Genomic DNA, 20,634 nt, shown 5'->3' on the forward strand with positions numbered 1-20,634 from the left:
TTACAGCATTTTCGTGTGACTTTAAAAAATACTCGTCGGGGACGACCTGCCCGACGTAAACACCCACAAGTCGAACTTCAAGCACATTTAGATGACGAGTGCGCGATCCTGTGTAATTTTATGACATTCGACCAACATGCGGCGACCGCGGCAACGCCATAAATGTACCTCGAGAACAAGAACGAAGCTTTTTTTTTTTGTGAAGTCACAAAGTCTTCTCTGCGTACATTAGACGAGTCGGGACGGACGGACCTGGATGCAACTTCACGGATTGGCAGGGGCATACAACTGAGGCGGTAATTCTAGTTAAACATTATTCCCATTCAGGAGGCAGTTTTTACAATCTCCTATCAGTTTCATTCATGTCCTGTTTTGAAAACAAAATTGGCCTCCATGCAGCAATTTTTTTTTTCCACGCTAATCAGACATCAGATGTGTGAGGGGTGAAAAAAAAACAAACAAACATCTGATTTGGGACCTCTCAGCAGCGGTGTGAAGGCGGCTGTGGCTTTCACCTGCAATGTTTGTTTATTCTGCGGCATCCACCGGGGGCACCTTGATGTTCCCCTGATATTTGCTCTGCATACCCAGATCTATTTTTGGTCCTGAGACATCTAACTCCTCCAGAGCCTCTCCGCCCCGTGCGCCCACAGGCTCTCGCTGTGCTGTGCAACCAGCCCGAGTTAACCTTTCCTGAAGGCACAGGGAAGCCCAGGCATGAAGCGCTCTTTAGCATAATGAGTGTGTTCATCAAAGCTGGATGGGGCCGCCGGATTCACCAACACAAGCACCCATCAACACACCCATGCTAATGTGTGTGTGTGTGTGTGTGTGTGTGTGTGTGTGTGTGTGTGTGTGTGTGTGTGTGTGTGTGTGTGTTTTTCCTGCTGAGCTAGGAACAGCGCCACAGGTGATGGCGCTCTCGATTACACATGCAAACATACGCTCATTTACACACACACACACACACACACACACACACACACACACACACACACACACACACACACACACACACACACACACACACACACACACCTTCGCATGGTGGACCTCGGTAGCCGCCGCCCTCAGACCTCATTTGAGGATGAAATCGTTTATGTGACCAAAGTGTCATCTATAATTAATGACCACTTGTGTGTAATTTAGAGGGATCTCACCTGTGGCCCTGTCCCCAGCTCAGTGGGAACACACACACACACACACACACACACACACACACACACACACACACACACACACACACACACACACACACACACACACACACACACACACACACACACACAAAGGCATGAAGTGACGCACAAAAATCTGCACATCAGTCGTCAGGGTGAGGAATATCTTCTTTTTTTTTTTTTTTTTTAAATCCCTTCTGATAATTTTGCAGATTTCCTTTGATACTGATGATTTGAACGTAATCACACTTTCACTAACAGACTAAAATCTAACTAGGTGCACCGTGCTGATGTGTTCCTAGACCTCAGATAAATACATGACTGAAACGCCTCAGGCCTTGTAAATAATATGAAATCATTAATTAACAGCATTGCTCTGTTAAGTTTACATGAGGTGTCTTAACAAATCGGCAGAATTAATTATCCAGCTGGTGCAGCGACACAAATGAGATTCTGTGTTTCATTTCGACTCTTAAATGATCGTAACGGTCCTTTTTAATAGTTTGACAACAACGACACCTTCAACAATGCACACAATGTTACGTCGAAATCAAACGACACGGATGCTTTTACGCAGAGAGGCAAGCCGAAGAGTTATTAGTAAACTTAACAACGTCATCTTCCGATTAGCATTTTGCGTCCTAAATGCACCGCCATGAGCTAGTACACCTGTTGACCGAAGAATGACAAAATGTAAAACCTTTTCTAATATGTTTCCCACAAAAATAGAAGCTGAGGGGGAGCTCTGTTAATTTTAGTTTTACAGGTTGGAGGATATAGATTTTTAGACAAAAAGTGGTCTCTGAATATCTTCTAGAAGTCTTAAAGAAGTTTCACTTGCATAAACAGACTGTATGTAAAAAAAAAAATATTTTTTTTTAAATACAGGAGTTCCTTAAAGCGCAATACCACCGAAGGCCACTGGGGGCTAGCCACAGATAACCTCTGTCAAACTCTCTCTCTCTCTCTCTCTCTCTCTCTCTCTCTCTCTCTCTCGTCAGTCGATGTTTCCCGCCTGTCAATCAAAAGGTTTCCGACAGTGTTCCCGTGCAGGGGGGAAGCTGCGACCGCCGTCCTTAAGTATTCACCGTTAGCATCTGAGCTACACGCGCTTTTGTGAGCGCTGGACGGTGACGATCAAGCAGCAAAACTTGCAGCGTTTAATCGTGAAGTTTACAGCTTTTTAACGGTGCAGCTTAACGTTGTTGATCCTTATTTTTTAAAATGATGTTAAAAAAGAAGAAGTTTCGGGCTCATCGTTTCACTCCCACGTCATTTTAACACTTCCATTTGCGCTCGTAAAGACGTCGGATATTTGATATGAATCGGTAGTTTTTGGCTTCAGAAACAACACCTCGGAGTTATCGCCGCTCAACGGAAAGAAATACATTTTTCAAGCCGCTTTGCTTTCATCTCTTGAAGGCAAAGACGTCGCAGCTCGGGTCGTTTCTCAAACTGCCAGTCGGGAGTCGGAGCGCTCCAGGCGGTGTCGTGTTAAACAAAACGGTGCGTTGATACAATGCGCAAAGAGTTGGTTATGTCAATGCGATATTTATCACCTTTGATCAAGAAGAAATTAGTGTGAAAATAAGGTCGTAGATCATCGTGGGTTAGATTAAGTGTCAAGAGGGGAAGAAAATCAATGGGCGTGCGGCTGGCGTTCAGTGTGGCCAGCGGAGAGCGCATCTAAAGGTGCCGTGGCCTCGGGACAGCGACGCTACGCTGAAGCTTATCGCGTCTGACATCCTTTAATTTGGTGACCTGGCAGTGGCAGTCTGATGAACACGGGTCTATTGTTCGCATTCAGGCTCTTTGAGACGTATTCGTCTTTACCATCTTTTTCTTTTTGCTCGTGATGGTTTTTTTTTTCTAAAAGCTCAGTTGTGTTTTTTGTTGTTGTTGTTGTTGTTGTTTTCCCTCGCTGCCCCGCACACTTTGTATTTCTCCTCTCTTTTTCGGTTTTGTTTCATAATTTGTTTGTGCAAATATAATGACACCTTAGTTGCTCTGAGAAACCCGAGCCGATGTTTTCTTTTGGGGCCCCGCCGGCTGTGACTGCTACAGCTGATCTCGCATGCACACCGCTAAAGTTATTACTGCAGTGCACTTTGCATTGATACGCTGCAGGTACAATCACGGCGGACGCTTTCTGACCTCTCAGAGGATTGAAAACCTGCTACACGTGTGCTGCTGCTGACTTTTATTTTGTTTTTTTTCCCCCGAGAAACACAAATCGCTCCAACTGGCAATAGATAAAGGATCCAAAAGCTTAACGTCAGCCAACAGTTTAAGTAAATGGGCACTTTATGTTCACTTTTATTACACTTACCATAAAGTAAGGTCCTCCTAATCTACCTTAAAAGTATCATCTTACTCAAACAGACTCCCTGTTAATCCCTCGGACAAGCTGGCCCCTGGTGAAGATGCTCCTCGCCGTCAGTCTGTCAGATGGGTCCGGTGTTTGGCACCGCTTCGGCAGATAACAAACGACAATCCGATCCAGCCAATGAGATGCTCCTAATTACCTAATGAACAGGGACACGAGGTGATTTGTTGCCATGGTGCGCTTGTTAGGTTAAGTGGTGGGAATCGACAGGATTGTCAGATGTTGTCTTCAACTGTATGTGTTTCTTACAGTGGGCTTTGGTTTCCCTGCATTTGGCTCCAGTTTGGTTCTGTTGTACTATTAAAAACCCACAACTCTCTGCTGCACATCTATAACGTTGTTGGACTCAAAGATAGGCCCGTTTTTTTTTAAAGGTTCAAAATTGACGCAGCAGAACCAAAGCGATCGCCTTTTGTATGCCGTGTACGAGTCCGTCTTCCTTGTCAAAAATCGACCACGTGCTTTACTGGTTTTGGATTTGCTCGGAGTGGCGAACGTAGTCTTGAGTCGAGGATTGCGCTACTGATATCTGGGAAGCTCACGTTTTCCAAGTCGTGGCCGGAGGAGCTACGTTTTGCTTTTTGTCCAGCCGTCCATCCTATTCTCGTGAAAAGAGCGGTATCTCAAGAACATATCGAGGGAATTTTTTTTTGTCATATTTGGCACAAGTGCTCACTTGTATTGAAAGACAAATTGAAAGCTGAACGGTCATTGCTACTGTGATGTCACAAAACACGTTTGTGTCCGCGACTCAAGAATGCATTTGCTAATTACGGCAAAAATTCAGACAAATGTCTGATAAAAGGTGGAGAGAGATTTCTTTGAGTCGTTTTTCAATAACGGAATGAGATACTGAATTGTTGACGCTACTTTTGAAACTGTTGTGATTGTAGAGATGCTGTGTTGTGTCGGGAGGAAGATGTCTTTGAAGCGTTCAGGTTTGTTAGGAATTTGTAGCTTCTTTCCAGCAACATCCATCTTCGAAGCAACCAGTAGATCTCGATCTAGCCTTGGAGATCTCTCTGAACTCAAGTTCTTTAGATCGCTTTCCTCTACTTTCTCACCATTTTCCTTTTGTCTCTCTACGTTTAAAGAGTCGCGTAGCTGTGGAATACGTTTTTCTCTCAAGCTGAACTATTTTCAATTTGTACAGACGCATCTTCAGCCCAGTGTGTGGCACCCAGACACAAACCCTGACACTCTGAATTCAGTCGTTTCACCTCTTTTCTAAACGTGGTTTTAAATGTACCAACATCAAAAAAACGCACCAAAACCAGCTTCAGCGAAGCAGCGACGAAAGGTTGAGCGATCCTAAACATTTCCTGCACTGCATCTGGCGTCGTTCACTCCGTCAACCACGCGTTTTGAATACGCTTTTCAGAGTAGCCACCTTCATTTGTTTATTTGCAAACTTGCATAGGCCTGTGTTCTCTTGGGTTTTTTCCCTCTTGACTGCTGAGCATACAGACTCATGATGATGATGATGATGATGATGATGGTGATGACGATGAAGGTGGAGGAGCTGTAGGGATGTGTTCCCAGCATGGCCCTGTCGCCCTGCTGCCTCATCCCGCCTCCCTCTGCTCACCATCCCTTCTGGTATTGACCATGTTGCACATTATAAATCAACTGTGAGTTGGGCTACCTTGCAAGTACCTTAATGAAAGCCCATTTATAAAGTGGCTAAATGGTCCTGACAAAAGTCCTAATGAGGAAATCAATAATTCAGTGATTGTTACTCTGCTTATACTAATACGTCCCTCTTGTAGTGCTTTGACTCCAGCTAAGAGAAGGCCATTTTTTACTGTATTCGGTTCTGCGTGTCAGCAATGTTGTACGCTTTTTTTTTTTTTTTTCTGTGCTTGAGTCTTTCAGATAAATTATGTGCTGCTGTCTGTTGTTTCTTAGAGACATCAAAAGCCATCTGTAATCTGTGCTTCCAAAGAAAAAAAAAAAAAAAGGATATAAACTATAGCAGCAGTCAGCTCGGCATCATCAACCACACCGAGATTAGAGGATAAAATAGAAGGTTTTTTTGGTTTTGTAATGGAATTAGTTGAAATGACTCACTTCTATCAGATAACCTTTTTTTTTTTTTCAAGTGAAGGGAAGTTCAAAGATCCAGCTCATATGTCCCTAAACGTATGCTAGTGATCAGAAATTTAAAAAAAATGCATCGCGCTAACTCGTAATTTTACATCATTTAAGCATTTCCATTATAATCGTTTATTCATTTTAGCTATGGTGCTTCCTCTTCAATTCTACACGACCTTATTCCAATTTTTTTCGGATTTAGGTTAAAGGTACTCAGGCCGCTGCGTCAATTCACAAATAAAATACATCTAAAATAGTACAATACATTTTTTTGTGTGCTTGAATTAAAGATTGCAGTGATGCTTTGTTCGCATGGTCGTATGGCCGTGACACAGAGTAAAGTAGCGCAGCAGACAGATGGTGACTCACCCCTGCAAGGTCATTGATCATCAGCCTTAACAAATGGGAGCGTGTGCTGTAGGAAGCCCGGAGAGCAGCACCCCAGTCCTCTGTTAATTGCGAGGGCAGGTAAGATTACCCTCTAATGCCCCTCCCCGGGCCTTAACGCCGGGCACGGGTACCCACTCGCCACCCAGTGTGCTTCCCTCAGACGCCTCTTTAACTGGCTTTAGATTCATCATTGCGCTTCGATATGTGATTAATGAAGCACATTATGCATCCTTTTGGAGATTAATGACAGCGTGATTTTGGTCAGCGGTAAACATTAGAGGTGTATTTCCTGCGTCGAAACTCGTTTCTGTGGTGTTTTTTTTTTTTATATATATACGAGTTCAGCATATAGGGGACTAGAGACAGAAGCTTCAGATTTTGATGTGAGGGGAAAACACTCCCATATTTTTTTTTCCTTGGTCCCTTTACAGTTCCTGATGTTATTTTTGTGTTTTGTTTTTTTTCCAGAACAAAGAATAAGCTGTGGTACTTTGAGTTCGGCACTTCGGAGACCTTTTCGGCCACATGTAAGAAGCTCCACGACTTTCTGGAGGTTGAGGTAAATCAAACCGTGTGTTTTCTGTTTGTGGAAACCTGTACAAGAAAAAGACAAACCGAAGGAATCACTGTTCTTTTTTTTATTTTTTATTTTTTTTATCAACTCTTTCATTTAAAGCAGTCATACATTCCCTGCATCATTAAGAATGTCTGATTTGTTAAATAATGGTGCCACGTTGAAAATATTCTGGTCATCCCTCCCCCTGTTCCATAAATAGCACAAATTCATACTAGTTTCAGATGAACGCAGACAAAGTGTTGATGTGATCCGCGCACCTCCACACCCGCTTCTCACAGAAGCTCAGTTCAACACACAGGTAATTAGCCTTACACGACCCCGCTGTGTGTGATATTGAGTGATAATGAAGATGCCGTCCATACAATTCATCTTCCCCTCATTCTCTGAGCTACCCACACAGTGCAGAGGTCTTTATTAATTAGTCCTGGATAGGTACCTGGAGTACTGGAGTGGAGCAGGTACGAGGATGAAGATGGATCCCGGTGATTTGTAAAAGAATTGGCTATTTTAGCTACGTCCGCACTGATGCGGTGGCTGGTTTAAAACAAAAATAATTTCCATCTACACGGGAGTTTTAGCACCATTTAAAGACTAATGTCCGGCCATACTAACCCACCTGAAGATGCTAATTCAATCATCATATTTGGTGACCAACCATTTTGGACCATATACGGTCCGGTTTACGGCTTTAAGGCCGGTTTTGCACGGGGGGGGGGGGGGCATAGCAAACAAGGTTCATACTTAGGCTCAGACAGATTTATTGTGATTGATATTTATGTTCAGACTGTTATTTACAAATGCTTGAACAAACAGGAAAATGCAGCTTACATTAGCCTTAAATTTATTAAAAAAAGATTAACCAAATGATCCCTTTCCTTCCTTTTTTTCTTTCTCCTCTCTAAAAGTGTGATGGCATCACTCTGGACCTCAGCAGCATCTCCCTGGAAGGCATCGCCATTCTCAACATTCCCAGCATGCACGGCGGCTCCAACCTTTGGGGCGAGAGCAAGAAGAGGAGGGGTAACCGCAAGGGGGGCAAAAAGAGCCAAGACAGAACGACGCCGGTGCTCAACCCCAAAGAACTCACGTTTGCAGTTCAAGGTGGGTTTAACAGCAGAGTTAATACATTTGGTGGAGCATCTTCTAGATTCTCAGTCTTGTTTTCTCCCTGGAGGACTTTATACCAAGAAAAAAAGGCTGTGGCTTTTATTCAAATGCAATATTCTACCATTTTCTGATGCTTGTTGATTGGCGGGCCCATTGAGTGAAGAGGCCACACAAGCAGGGCTGGTTACCAAACCGGCAACCAAACAATTTTTAAATTGCTCTCATACTATTTATCATTAGAAAACAGCTTGTCATTTGGTACCAGGCTTTAGACACCTAGGCCACATCCACAAATTTGTATTTCATAAGTCATAACCTGCGCATTGTTTACACAGGAGTAAAAAAAAAAACCATCGGTATCAACGAGCCACAGCATTCACCATACGCGTGGATAAGAAAATCTTTTTAAATCTTCATCTGGTCTTGTGATCGGATAAGAAAAAAAAATAGGGAGCAGCTGTTGCTTGTTATAAATTTGGGGATATTTTTCATGGTAGAAACAACAACAACAACAAAACTATAGATCTTAAAGGTTTAAGCATAAATCTCAACACATGGTGACATAACTGGTGAATCATCATTTCCACCGGCACCCTACAGTTCATGGTTGGTGTTGCGCTACAGGACGACAACACCGTAAGTTAAATATGTTGGGCAGTATAGGAGGCTCCGTTCCCTAAAGCCCACATCACAGCCCGTGTCCTTGTTCCTATCGGGTAGATCAAAGACGAAACTTTTGGCCAAACTTTCCCAGAGCACATTAATATTTCACTGATGACAAGGTGAATCACAGCCAGCAGGTTTTGTTTGCAAAGAAGAGGTGCAATCATGTCACTGTTTGGAACTGTCACTTGTGTATTAATGGCCCGTGTAGGCACCAGTGGACAGGCTCAGTTAATCGGAGCGGACTGAGTGGAGTGTCGGGGCAAACCCCCGAATCCATTTACGTCAAAAGGAAGCCCGTCAATGGGAACGTGTATGAATGGACGAAATATAATGAGTCAGCTGCTCCGGGGTAACGGTGAAAAGACGTCAACGACTTAAAGCGCTTATTGGGAAAATGGAAAAAGAAATACAGCGAAAGCAGCAGAAGGATATTTTTCACAGTCGAAGCTAGTATTAGCAGTTTAACAAGTAGTCGTGGCAACCGTGATGGAAATGTATAAATGATGAGTTTCATTTACATTTGGCTTCTTTTTTTTTAATTTTTATTTTTTTATAGCCATGTTGGCAGCGTGGGTTGAAGAAAGGTCAATCAGCCTGTTGCGCACTAAAATATCTCAACAACTACCAGACAGACAAAAGTTGTACCTGAGCTGGTACCATTTGTTTGGTATCACCTCCGTTCACCGTGGTTAACTAGCCAAGTCACTATCGACGCCGCGGTTATTTTTAGGATTCACTGGACCGATGGAGTGTTGAAATACAAAGTTAATCGATTTTTTATTTTCCCCACATGTCATTACGGACCCATGTCACTCCTTCGTATTAGTTTTTTTCTGGCGGCCCATTTGAAAATAATTCCATCATCAATTTGATATCAGACCTCAAAATGTCGTATTTTTGGTGCCGTGCCCGTTTGATTGACAGGCCTGCGGTGCGGTCAAGTTTTCCGCCCGTCCAAATATGATCACTTCTGACTCCAAATTAGAAAGATGGCGACGGCCGAAATGCCGAAACTCGAGGCTTTCAGAGCGCCGGTCCAACGGACGAACAGGAGCTGCACACTTCAAATACATGACAAGTAGTTTCACTACTATGACTCCTAAATGTCAAAAATGTTTTGATGCTCGAAGATCAATTGAATAGATACCTTCTGAAATTTGCTCCCGTGTTAAACCAGAACTGTTTTTGGTGTGTGTGTTTACATGAAGCCCTGTATTGCGGATGTGTTTTGTTTTTTGGGGGTATTTTATTTCTATCACGTCTCGTTCGGTATGTTTTTTTGTTGTTTTGGCATTCCCGGCAGCGACGCCGTGTTTGTTCTCGGGGCGTGAAGTGGATGTTACAATCGGTGTCGGCCTCGAAACATGACGAGTCAGAGAGGGATCTCCAGACGTGGCTGCCGGTTGATCCCTTGTGAGACTTCACGGGTCAGAACATGACTGGTGGGAAAAAAAACCCCACAAAAAACATAAATCTCTGTGAAGCCTCATACAAAGGTTTTTTGTTGTTGTTGTTGTTGTTGTTGTTGTTGTTGTTTCCCTTTGTAGGTGTTGAGCTTGTTAAAAAATCTGTCAGTACATTTCAAATTAGTCCCTGAATCGCAGCAGCAGCGTTTACTCTACTTTTGATCCAATAAGCAAAAAAATGAGAGACGCCGGTGCGTGTTTGGATGCTTGTAACGTCCCTAATGTGACGATGTGATTGGCACAATGTGGCAGAGAGGAGGACAGACTGCGAGGGGGAGGAGGTGAGGGGGGAGGTGGAGGGGAGAAAAGGGGGGGGACACTCCATTAATCCCTGAATATAAATCAATCATTTCTGTGTTTGTGGTGCACACAAAAAAAAGGAGGCCGCGGTCTGAACCTTGGAAGGCACTTAGTGTGTGTGTGTGTGTGTGTGTGTGTGTGTGTGTGTGTGTGTGTGTGTGTGTGTGTGTGTGTGTGTGTGTGTGTGTGTCGGGTGTCCACCTGTATTGTACACGTGACTATATGGACACCCTTGTGGAAGGTGCCCTCAAGGTGAGCGGTCTGACTTGTCAGATTGGGAGTTAGCGGTATATTTAGAGGTAAACACGGGCGCACCGATCAAACTGTTGGTGGGGATTCTGTGTTTTATTTCTTTGTGTGTGTTTGTGTGTGTTTGTGTGTGTGTGGATGTGTGGCTGGGGGATATAAAAATAAAAAAATAAAAACCTGACCTTTCGGGAGCTGTTAAATCGTCCCGCTGGTGACGCCAGGAGACAAGCCCCTCAGGTGGAAGGGAATGGCTGCAGAGTGAATTATTTAGAATGGGACTGAGTTTTTTTTTTTTTTTTTTTGCAGTGTGGGGGGGTGGGGGTGGGGGGTGTTGGTGGTGGGGGATGGGGGTTCATGTGTGTGGGTGGAGGAGGTTGATGCTCGGGACTGATGCCCCGTGACAAGCCCCCGCCAAGCTTTTCATTGGAGGATCGCCCCCACCACCACCACCACCCCACCACCCCATCCCCCTCCTCCACCCCCTCCCAACCCTACCCCCCCCCACCCCCCACCCCACCCCAACGCCACTCCTCCTTAGTCCGACTCGCAGCTGATCGGCTGCTCCGTCTCTTCTCCCGTCACTGTCGGTCTTTTATTTTTCTTCCCGCTCTCGCCGCTGTCGCTCCGCATGCGTCAGCGCCGCCGGGCGGACGGACAGACGGCCCTCGGCAGCCGGTTGTTCGACGCCGTCTTCTATAATCCCGCAAGTCTCGACACGGCCCGGGTTATAAAAGACACAGTGCTACTTTTTTGGTAATTTTTTTTTATTGCTGTCCCGTATGGACATTCGCTCACGTGACCGTCACTCACTCGCTCCGCAATCGTCCGCCTCAGTAGTGTCGCGCAGTCAAAAGATTTCATCGCCTGAGCGAAGCAACGTCATGCAGATTGTCAGTTTGGGTGAGCGCTGATTTGGTTCGTGTTTGACCACAGGTTGTTGTTTTTTTTCTGTTAAAAAAAAAAAAAAGGTGACTCTTTTCTGTATTTGTCAGGGAGCACTTTTTATCGTTATCCCCGGTATTTCATTTAAAACCCCTAATATGAGAAATAATGGCGGGTAATTGAAAATAAAAATGGAAATTCGTGAGTAAATCAAACGAAATCTTTCATTCATTATGGAAATGATGAGTCCTCACTTAATAAAACTACAGGGAAAATAAGACTGAGCTGGAAATAGATAATGGAAATACTGAAATGTTGGCTCATTTTAAGCAAATTTGGTACGTTAAGACATGCTTCTTCTTTTTCTTTTTTTTTACGCTTGGTCTTAACAAGGGATTTGTTGATTTGAAATAAACATTTGTCAACCAGTTTTAATCAACTGTGTCAGGTTTTGGTAAAAGCAACACAGTATGTCACACGTTTTGGGAAATATAAACCAAATTGTGACGTTAACTTTGTGTTTAAAAAGTAGTTTTTTTTGGCCAAAGTCAGACATACTCAGAGCATCGAACTTCTCGTCAAACTCTAAAGTAAAGTGACAAAAAAATAACAGATAGAACTGGTGAGCTCGCAGTTACGACACAGGAAGTTGTGTGCACCGCGTGCTTTGGTGTTGAAGTGGTAAAAAAAACACCAAAAAAACACTGTTGCTAGGCGACGGCGAAGTGGACGGTGTCTAGAAGCTACGGAGGCTAACAATTTAGCAAGCAAACAGGCCGGCTAACGTAACGCAGGGAACGCAAAGACACAGAAGGAAAAGACGAGGCCGTTGGGAAGAGCAACATTTTCCTCAGACGTAGGCTGTTATCGAAGTTACGAAGTCGAACTCTCCTCGACTCTTAATTCATTCGCAGCTTTCCCCGTTCGCACACAACTTTAAAAATCGAGCCGTGCGTCGGAGGCAGCGGACCAACATGCGGAGGTCGGGACGAGGAAAGGAGCAGCGGTGTTGTGTTGAGTTTCTGAACGTACACTGGCTTTCACAGGGTCGACCCCCTCCCCCCTCGACCCAACACCCCTCCCTTCACACCCCACCTGACCTTGTTAGAGACGGTGGATGTTTGTATCCCGGGGCGACGAGGAATCCCCGAATCGCCCCGCGGTGCCGCCATCCATCATACGTGTCAGCGCGGTGGCCGCGTGAGCCGCTCGCATCAACGTGAGAAGTCACAATGTGAGTCGCAGCTTTTAAAGCTGCGAGTCAGGAGGTCAACCTGCCGTGTGTCCACACACACACACACACACACACACACACACACACACACACACACACACACCGACCCTGGAAAAGCGCCGCGATCACAGCCCGGCGCCGAGATCGGGGCGGACGCGTGTCCATCAACCGCGCCGACAGCTGGACACCGGGCCGCTTCGGAGGGCGACGGCAACAACATCTCACCGCGGCGGCGACATCGGCGACGACACTCCTTCAGGAAACCGAGGCGACGGCCGCGATCGGTGACAGCGGGCTCAACGCGCCCGCGCGCCCCCACCGAGTGCCTTAAAAAAAAAAAACCACCAAAAAAACGGGTTTCTTGGTTTCAATTAGTGTCTGCGTAGCTCCCGACAGCGAGGCAGCAGCTTCTTAATTTGCGGAGGGACGAGTCGACGGAGAGTCGGAGAGCGGAGCGGGCCGCCGGAGCAGATGGGCCCTGCGTGGCGCTGGGGGCTTCCAGCAGGGGCCGAATCAATGCTCATAACTGAAAAACACGAGAGAAATTAATAATTATATGATCACAAGATTGCCTCACGTTGCAATCTAATTAATAGCTGTTTTGTTTTGTGGCTTGTTACCTGATTTTGTTTGTTGTTTTCTTTTCCTTTTTTTAAACGGTGAATATTTAAATGTTTTATGAGGCGGAAGAAGAAGCGAGGAACGAAACATGTCTCGTGCTTTTTTTTTTTATTATTCATTTTTTTTTTTTTAATTCCTCCTCACCTGCTTCTCACTTTCTTCTCTCGCTTCCTCACGCGTCGCTTTGTTTTCAAATAACTTTCAGAAGCAGAAGAAAAGCGAGTTAAATGCCGCGTTTAATTGAATTTAGATCATTCTTTTTGCATATTTAGCGGCGCAGCACGCGTCCTTTTAAGGCGTGCCGTGGATTCCCATCGAAGCAAACGACAAAACAAAATGACCCATTTCTTCACGATTTCTTCGACGCGGCAGCAGGACTTTCCACCGTTAGAGATGCGTTTTGTTTTGTTGGTTTCAGACCTGTCCGACCAGCTGCTGGAGGTCGTCGGGCTGGAAGGGGCCATGGAGATGGGTCAGATCTACACCGGCCTGAAGAGCGCCGGGAGACGCCTGGCGCAGTGCTCCTCCGTCACCATCAGGTCAGATGCTTTTTTTTTTCAGCATCCGGTCGTTCGGTCAACAAGTAGAAAAAAAAGAAGGAGGAAAAAAAATGCAGGGAATTTATGTATTTGAATATAAGGATAATAATTTGTCATTTAAAGGGACAGATGCACATTCAGTTCCTTGTTTTACAGATTTTGTTTTTTTCTTACTGTCGTTTAACACGTTGGCTTGTTCGTCCCGTCTCCAGAACCAGTAAATCGCTCCCGATGCAGATTGACGGTGAGCCGTGGATGCAGACTCCCTGCACTGTAAGTCCTTCAAATATTCACCGTGTCTCCACAGCTGCTTCACAAAACAACTGGAGCCAATCAGTCAAAACATGTAGCTGTGAACTACTGTCCTGTACGGGGGGGAAAAGAAATTCAAAAAAAAAAAAAAAAAAATCGAAGTTCTAGTTCCAGACGTCCAGAGGTCGACAGACAAACAGGAAAGTCCGTTTGTTCAGTTTGTAAAACGACTGTTGATCCATTCAAAATATGGGCGAGACGGACCCTTCCGCTGCCACGGCAACCGTAAGAAACACAAACACAGTGAATCTTTAGTCGGGACAGGCTGAGTTGTGAGTGAAAGTCAGCGGTTCTTGACATTTGACTTGAAAAACTGTTTTCGCCTGGCGAGAGTCCCTCCCCCCCCTCCCCTCAGCCGGCGGTCCACCTGCACAGGTGACTCCACTCAGGCCTGAATTAGAGCTCCCCGTCATGCGTGCTGAGGCTCAGTGATTCTCCTCAGAGGTCCACCCAACTGCAACCACAGCAGGATCTAATCAGCCAGAAGAACTGGAAACATCTGCACAACTAAAACCTATTTAAGTGTCAACTGAAGACAAAGTCAAAGTGTGATGCCACCCCCCCCTCCCCCCCAAAAAAAGAAAAATCAAAAAAACATTTAACATTTTAGTGACTGATTCAAATGTAACGTTTCTGCTTTACTTGACCTCTTTATCGGAGCGAAATTCACATCAAATAACGTCATTTCTATGTAAATGTGGACAGATTTTCATCTGCGGTGACAGTTTGACAAAGAAAGAAACATTCAAACACGTTGAGAGAAGGAATATAACAACTGGTTACAAAGTGGTTTTGCTCCGAACGATTCTCCGTCTATGAAGTCAAATTATAAGAGCGATTTATCTGTTCCTTTCATTTATCCCACAGATCTCCGCTTTGTTTTTTTTGTTTTTTTGTCCAGTAATCTACGAAAACAAACCCTCCCTGACGCGAGTCTCCCTTGCTTCTAATTTGCTCGCCGACGACGTACCTCCACAAAGTGTTCGCTCGTTCGTTTCTTGTTTTTGTTTTTTCAAAGCCAGACTCGTCGGTTTGCTCTGATTACGCTCGCGTTTAGCTTTAATTAGAGCGCCACTGCAGATGAAGTGCCGCTGAGATTTACATACGGAGGCTTAAAAGCAGCCGGTCCGTGACAAAACGAGTAGCCGGCGAGTGCTCTCCTCTCCGCCGGCGCGACGCCGCAGAGCGAAGTCGGAGTCTGACAACACATAATCGAGCTCGCCGTGATTTCCACGGCGTGTTCTCCACGCCGTACGTCGGAGACGGACGTGAATCCCTCAACCTGTTAAATGCTTCTAGAAGGATCGCAGTTCCAACGGGATCCACTAATTATTAAACAATAACAACAACGACGACAACAGCAAATATGCAAATGCCTCTCGGCTCTTCCGCATGAATAAACATATTGAACGCCGTCTCGCTATTTGCATTTCGAAGTGACATGCGACGTGTGTCAACGTCTCTCTGCCACTAACTACACTTCTATTACAAGATGTGATTCTGGAGTCGTGCTTCTGTATTGACAACTACGTATAATTTTTCCTCTCAGTTTTTATAATTTGGAGGATTTTTTTTTTTTTTTTTTGAAAGACGGAGAACGCTGCAAAAATTCCTTCTTTCTAATTGTTGAACTTTTTGTCTCAGACCCTTGTTGTTCTGTTGCCGTGTCCAAATGGTACTCGGTGGCCCGGCGTTCGAGTGGTTAAGTCGTAAAAACATTGTTGCTAGGCAACGCGGACGGCGTCTAGAAGCCACGGAGGCTAACAGCGAGGGTAACGTGATGCAGGATTATACAAAAGGTAGAGAGGGAAAAGATGAGGCTGTTGGGAAGAGCAACACTTTCCTCGGACGTCGGCTGTCGTCTAAGTTACGAAGACGAACTCTACGTGACTAAAATTACAACATATTAGCTTAAAGTCCAGCGAAGAATGAACTTTAATGGCCTCTGCCGTTTCCGTAAACGTCAGCAAACACTTCACAACCCGTGAACTCGAAGGGTTTTAGAAAATGTCGAGTTCTGACATCACGAATACCACAAGAGGACACCGTTCATACGGACTCTTGTCGTGTACGTGGTAAATACGACCCCACTTGAACTCACCATAAGACCCTCGTTGAGGCGTATGAAGCTTAACGTTGCATCCTTTATTTATTTATTTTTTAAACGGGCTCAATTTCCTTCAAAATTTAGCTTAAGATATTCCTTCTGATCTTCTTTCTGTGGCCGACGTCCCGAGAGGTTACCGTGTTTATCGTAGAGTGCATCAGAAACATTAAGATCAATCACCTTTAATGACGGCAGAAAAGCCCACAAAAGGCTGGTAATTGCCACGGAGCCGGAGTTCAACCACAATAAATGGCAGCTTTGCTTTTGAAGTGAACGTGGTCCTTTGAATGCAGATGGCAGCATTTCCCCTCCCCATTACTGCGTTCAGACACTTAGTGCATCAGTATAATGATGTGCTTAATCTGACAACCCTTGGCGGTTGATATTTGTTGTTCCATCCATCTATAATTTTAACTTTTAAAAAGAAAAGGCATCATTGTGGGCAAACAGGATGTTGTCAGATATTAAAAAACTTTACGTTAATCCATCACGACGAACCGTATCGACAAACTTTGTTGTGTTAAGACTTTCAAATATACATTTATAAACCCAACACAATACGCTTGACAAGAATCCATAAGGATGCCCGACCCATATGGGAAATTTTTGTTGTTGTTGATGCATCACTGAATTAAATTGTGGGGTAAGAAAGCACCGAGTTTAATGCACTGTGGCGTCATTGTTTTTTAATGCGGACATATTTAACTGATTCACATAAAAGGTAAAAAGAGACTTTCAGGAATCCCTTTCGGTGCCATCGATCAACCTTAAAGGTGGAAACTTTAATTTGCCTGTTAAAAAAAACACTCAAACAAACTGTCATTTATTTAATTTTTTTGTCTGACCGACAGTTCAAAGCCCAACGTTATTTAATTTCCAATGACGCAAATCAACAAAGTCTGCAGCCGTTTCATGCTTAATGACTGACATCAGTGATTAACTGATTATCAAAACTGAAGCGATGAAGCGGCGAGCCGGAGCGAGTGAACGCCACCGGCCAAGACCGAAGAAGAAGGCGCGTCAGGTTCGTGAGGTTTTATTTGACGTTGTGCAACCCTTTAATTCCCCCCCCCCATCCCCCACCACCCCAAAAGGGTCAGACTGTTCAACACCGAGTTCTGGGGTCCTCCGAAAAATGAGCCTGACCACAGCACGTGGTGGGGGGAACGTTGAAGGCCCAAAGTTGGAACCCAAACTTTGACGTGCGCGCTCGGATCCAGTTTCAGGTCCATCGTGAAATCGCAAAAAAATGTGTAACTCGCGGCGCTCAAGTCAAAACTGGGAATAGTGACTTGCAAAAAGGTTTCAGCATCCCGCTGCTGCGAGCACATCATTCGCACAAAAACAAGAGCGGTCCCAAAACTTTTTGGGGATCCACCCTCGTATGGCACACACACCCAACCCCAACACCACCCCACACACACACACCACCCTCTCCTCCTCCCCAATAAACAAACACCGCCGAGCTAAATCTTTTCCCTTTTCCGACACCAGATCGAGATCGTCCACAAGAACCAGGCTCCCATACTGATGGGACCGCCGCAAGGTCGAAGCTTCTTCTCGTCGGTCATCAGGCGAACGCGCACCGAGAGCAAAGACTGATGCCCGTCCCGGGTTTTTTGTTTTTTTTTGTTTCGAGACCTCCGAGTCCTTCGCCTGCAACCGCAGAGCCAGACGGTCACAAGTTGGGGATCGCAGCTCGGCCCGTTTGAGCGGCGCGGGTCTTCGATGTCTGTTTTAGCCCAGCGTGGAGTAGCAAAAACTGTAGGTCCAGTAATGTGTCGCCTGCAGCATGGAGACGTCACCGAGGAGCCCCCTCGTCGAATCCACGGACGAGGACGAGGCCCGTTCCCGGACTGACGCTTTGATCTTACGATGTGTCATGTAGTTTAGCTCCAAAAATACCGAAGCTATTTCTGGAAGCAGCACTTCTACTCTTCTTCTCCTACTTTCTAAAAGTCGGTTTTTATTTTTTGCTGTTGTGCTCCGTGCCATGTGGGAAAAAAAAAAAAAAAACACAGATGAATGTGTTTTTGTGATATGATGTATTTATTTATTTATTCATATTTTGCTGCTATTGATGTTTTCTAATGCTTTTTTTTTGGGGGGGGGGTGTATTTGCATACCCCTGATGCATGATGGACAGTGAAAGGAGGCTGCCTCTATTGGAGCTGACATATCTGGAGTTTGCAGCTGAACCCTCCACCCCCCGCGTGTTTGGGTTTTTTTTGTTTTAGTGAGAAGTGAAGTTTCTTTTTGCTCAGCATTTCTTCTCATGAATGGCTTCAAGTGGCGCAAAAACACCGAGAAGCGCGTCCGCTTCCTTTTTCTAAGCGGCTCCTTCGCGCCTGCCGTCCCCCGTCACGTTTTTTTGATCTGCCGACGTTGCCGCTCCGTCAGTGGAAAGATTAGGAATGATTATCGATCGTTCATAAAAGATGCATGACACTGTTCGTTTGACGTCGCACGAGAGATTTCCAGACAGTTTTTAACCAGTTGTGTGCACTCTTTTTTTTTTTTTCTGTTGCATGAGTGACCGAGATCTGTTTTGACACTTATGGAAATTGATTGTTTTCTTGATCTACGACTGCAGCAGCTTCGCAAGTTTTCAGCCATATCATCCTTTTACTTTTTGAGACATTTTTCATCTTTTTTTTTTTTTTTTTTTTTTTTTTTTTTTACGGGATCCTGTGTTTTCTTACTCAGGTACTTTTAAAATTTAAAAAAAAATATTTCATAAAAAGACATCAGAAAGGGGACTTTATCTCATTACAGTCGCCGTGTAGTTAAATTCACATGAAGCGGTTTTGACCTTCGGTGGCCATTGATTCGTCCCGACGTCCGCTGCTGAGTGTTTACAGTCCGCTGCGCACGCGAGCGAACGTTAACCAGCTAAAGTCTTAATCCAAAATGACTATTGCCACAAATATAGAACAAGCGTGATTTAAAAGAATCAATTTTGAAAATCAATTTTTGCCAACAAGTAGTTTTCAGAGGCGTTTTTTTTTTTTCTTTTTTTCGGTCACGCGTGCACCTCCTGAAGAATACGTTGAAATTGCTTCATGTGGGTTTTATTGGTAAACGATGCTTATTTATGTCATTTAGTTTGAATTGAAATGTTGGAGGGATTTATTGCAGACCTGCACCTCTGCATGCTTTCCACAGAATCATTTTTAGGCTTGACTTGTCTTTGAAAAGTGCCGGTCGGAGGCCGAGTCTCTTTCGCTTCATACGGTGCAGCGTTTATACAGTGAGGTTGTATTTTTGTACACAGTACTATTTATTTTTCTGCTTTACCGCTTCACTCTAGAAAACTCACGCCATTATTTGTTCTTGCTTAAAAGCACATTAATGCCTGCCGGTGTTTGACTGAGATCAGTGATGGAAACCATTAAAAAAAAAACTAAAACGTGTCGTTTGACATCGTCTTCCTTTGACCTTTGACCCTCGAATGCTGCAAGCACACGGAAAACACAGGAAAAAACATTCCGACTTAAACGCATTAATTGTCAGCAGGATCAAATGTATTCGTGCTGATATTTAATTTTTTTTTTTTGGTGCATTTGCAGCCATTCTGGAAAACAGTTTGATGACATGTCTTTAGTTTCTTTCACCGAGTGCTCGATACCAACTGGAAATGACAAGTTTGAGGCTGAAGTAAACAGTTTTTGCATTGAAATCCTCACTTTTACTGTAAGCAATACCATCAGTGGCCATTAGGGGTCTGGCTCCAAAAAGAGCTCTGGCTCCATACACTCCCATTCAACTTCTCTCATGAAATACGAAGTCATAAATTTTTTTTTCCCCACGAGCCGTTTTGCCGTCGTTACCTAAAGTCACTCCTTCTTATTAGTTTTCCGACGGTGCACGTGAAAATATTCCGCTCATTCATTAGAAAATAAGTCTCAAAAAGCCACATTGTCATGATTCGCTGCGTCTCTCTCAGGGGTCCAGTCGTATCAAAACTCAGAACAAAGAGCTCTAACATGACAGGAATTTCCCCCAGAAATGTAAAAACGGTACACAACTGAGAGGTGTTCAGATCACCACTAAGAAAAGTGGCAGCAGACTGGAGTGGCACTCGCTTCCGGCTGCCGCGCGTCTCCGTGTCAGACGGGTCGGAGGCCCTTCACTTGACCTGCGTCCCTCCGCGTCCTCGGGGCTGTTCGGCGGGGAGTGACACGGCGCTTCACTTCACATCCACGTCACCCTTCCCCGGTAACGGAGCCCCGCCGGGATCCAAGATGGCACCAGCGTGACCAACGACTGACGTCTGACGTGCACGTCTTTCCGGCAGGTGTTTGTGGTAGCGGTAAAGTTCCCCTTTCGGGGGATTTATCTATAGATAGGGGGGGGAGGGTATATCGTCCGGATGTAGAAATGTACACTTTTAACAATATTTTTCCGATTTCTTCTTATAAATTCAAATTTCTATATAAATAAGATTGTGTGTAGCTTCTGTTCACTTTTAACCAGCTTGATTTAATCAGATCATGTTTTCTGTCTCTTGAGGGTTTCTGTTTGGT

The 20,634-nt window shown here is 44.7% G+C and overlaps 1 protein-coding gene across 3 annotated transcripts in view; it reads left to right on the forward strand.

The window, feature by feature from the left end:
- Window positions 1-19,787, forward strand: part of dgkb (diacylglycerol kinase, beta) — a 59,776-nt gene extending 39,989 nt beyond the window's left edge. For all 3 annotated transcript variants that reach the window (XM_069720689.1, XM_069720690.1, XM_069720692.1), the window contains 5 exons: window positions 6,517-6,607; window positions 7,531-7,726; window positions 13,569-13,689; window positions 13,902-13,962; window positions 17,603-19,787. In XM_069720689.1, the coding sequence (XP_069576790.1) occupies window positions 6,517-6,607; window positions 7,531-7,726; window positions 13,569-13,689; window positions 13,902-13,962; window positions 17,603-17,710 (577 nt within the window). In that variant the 3' untranslated portion in view covers window positions 17,711-19,787. The remainder of the gene's footprint in view (window positions 1-6,516; window positions 6,608-7,530; window positions 7,727-13,568; window positions 13,690-13,901; window positions 13,963-17,602) is intronic.
- Window positions 19,788-20,634: the final 847 nt, after the last annotated feature.

Source organism: Brachyistius frenatus, unplaced genomic scaffold (assembly GCF_029030835.1).
Source record: "Brachyistius frenatus isolate BFR_SWC_R1_liver_20210118 unplaced genomic scaffold, ASM2903083v1 Contig_247, whole genome shotgun sequence".
Classification (NCBI taxonomy): Eukaryota; Metazoa; Chordata; class Actinopteri; family Embiotocidae; genus Brachyistius; species Brachyistius frenatus.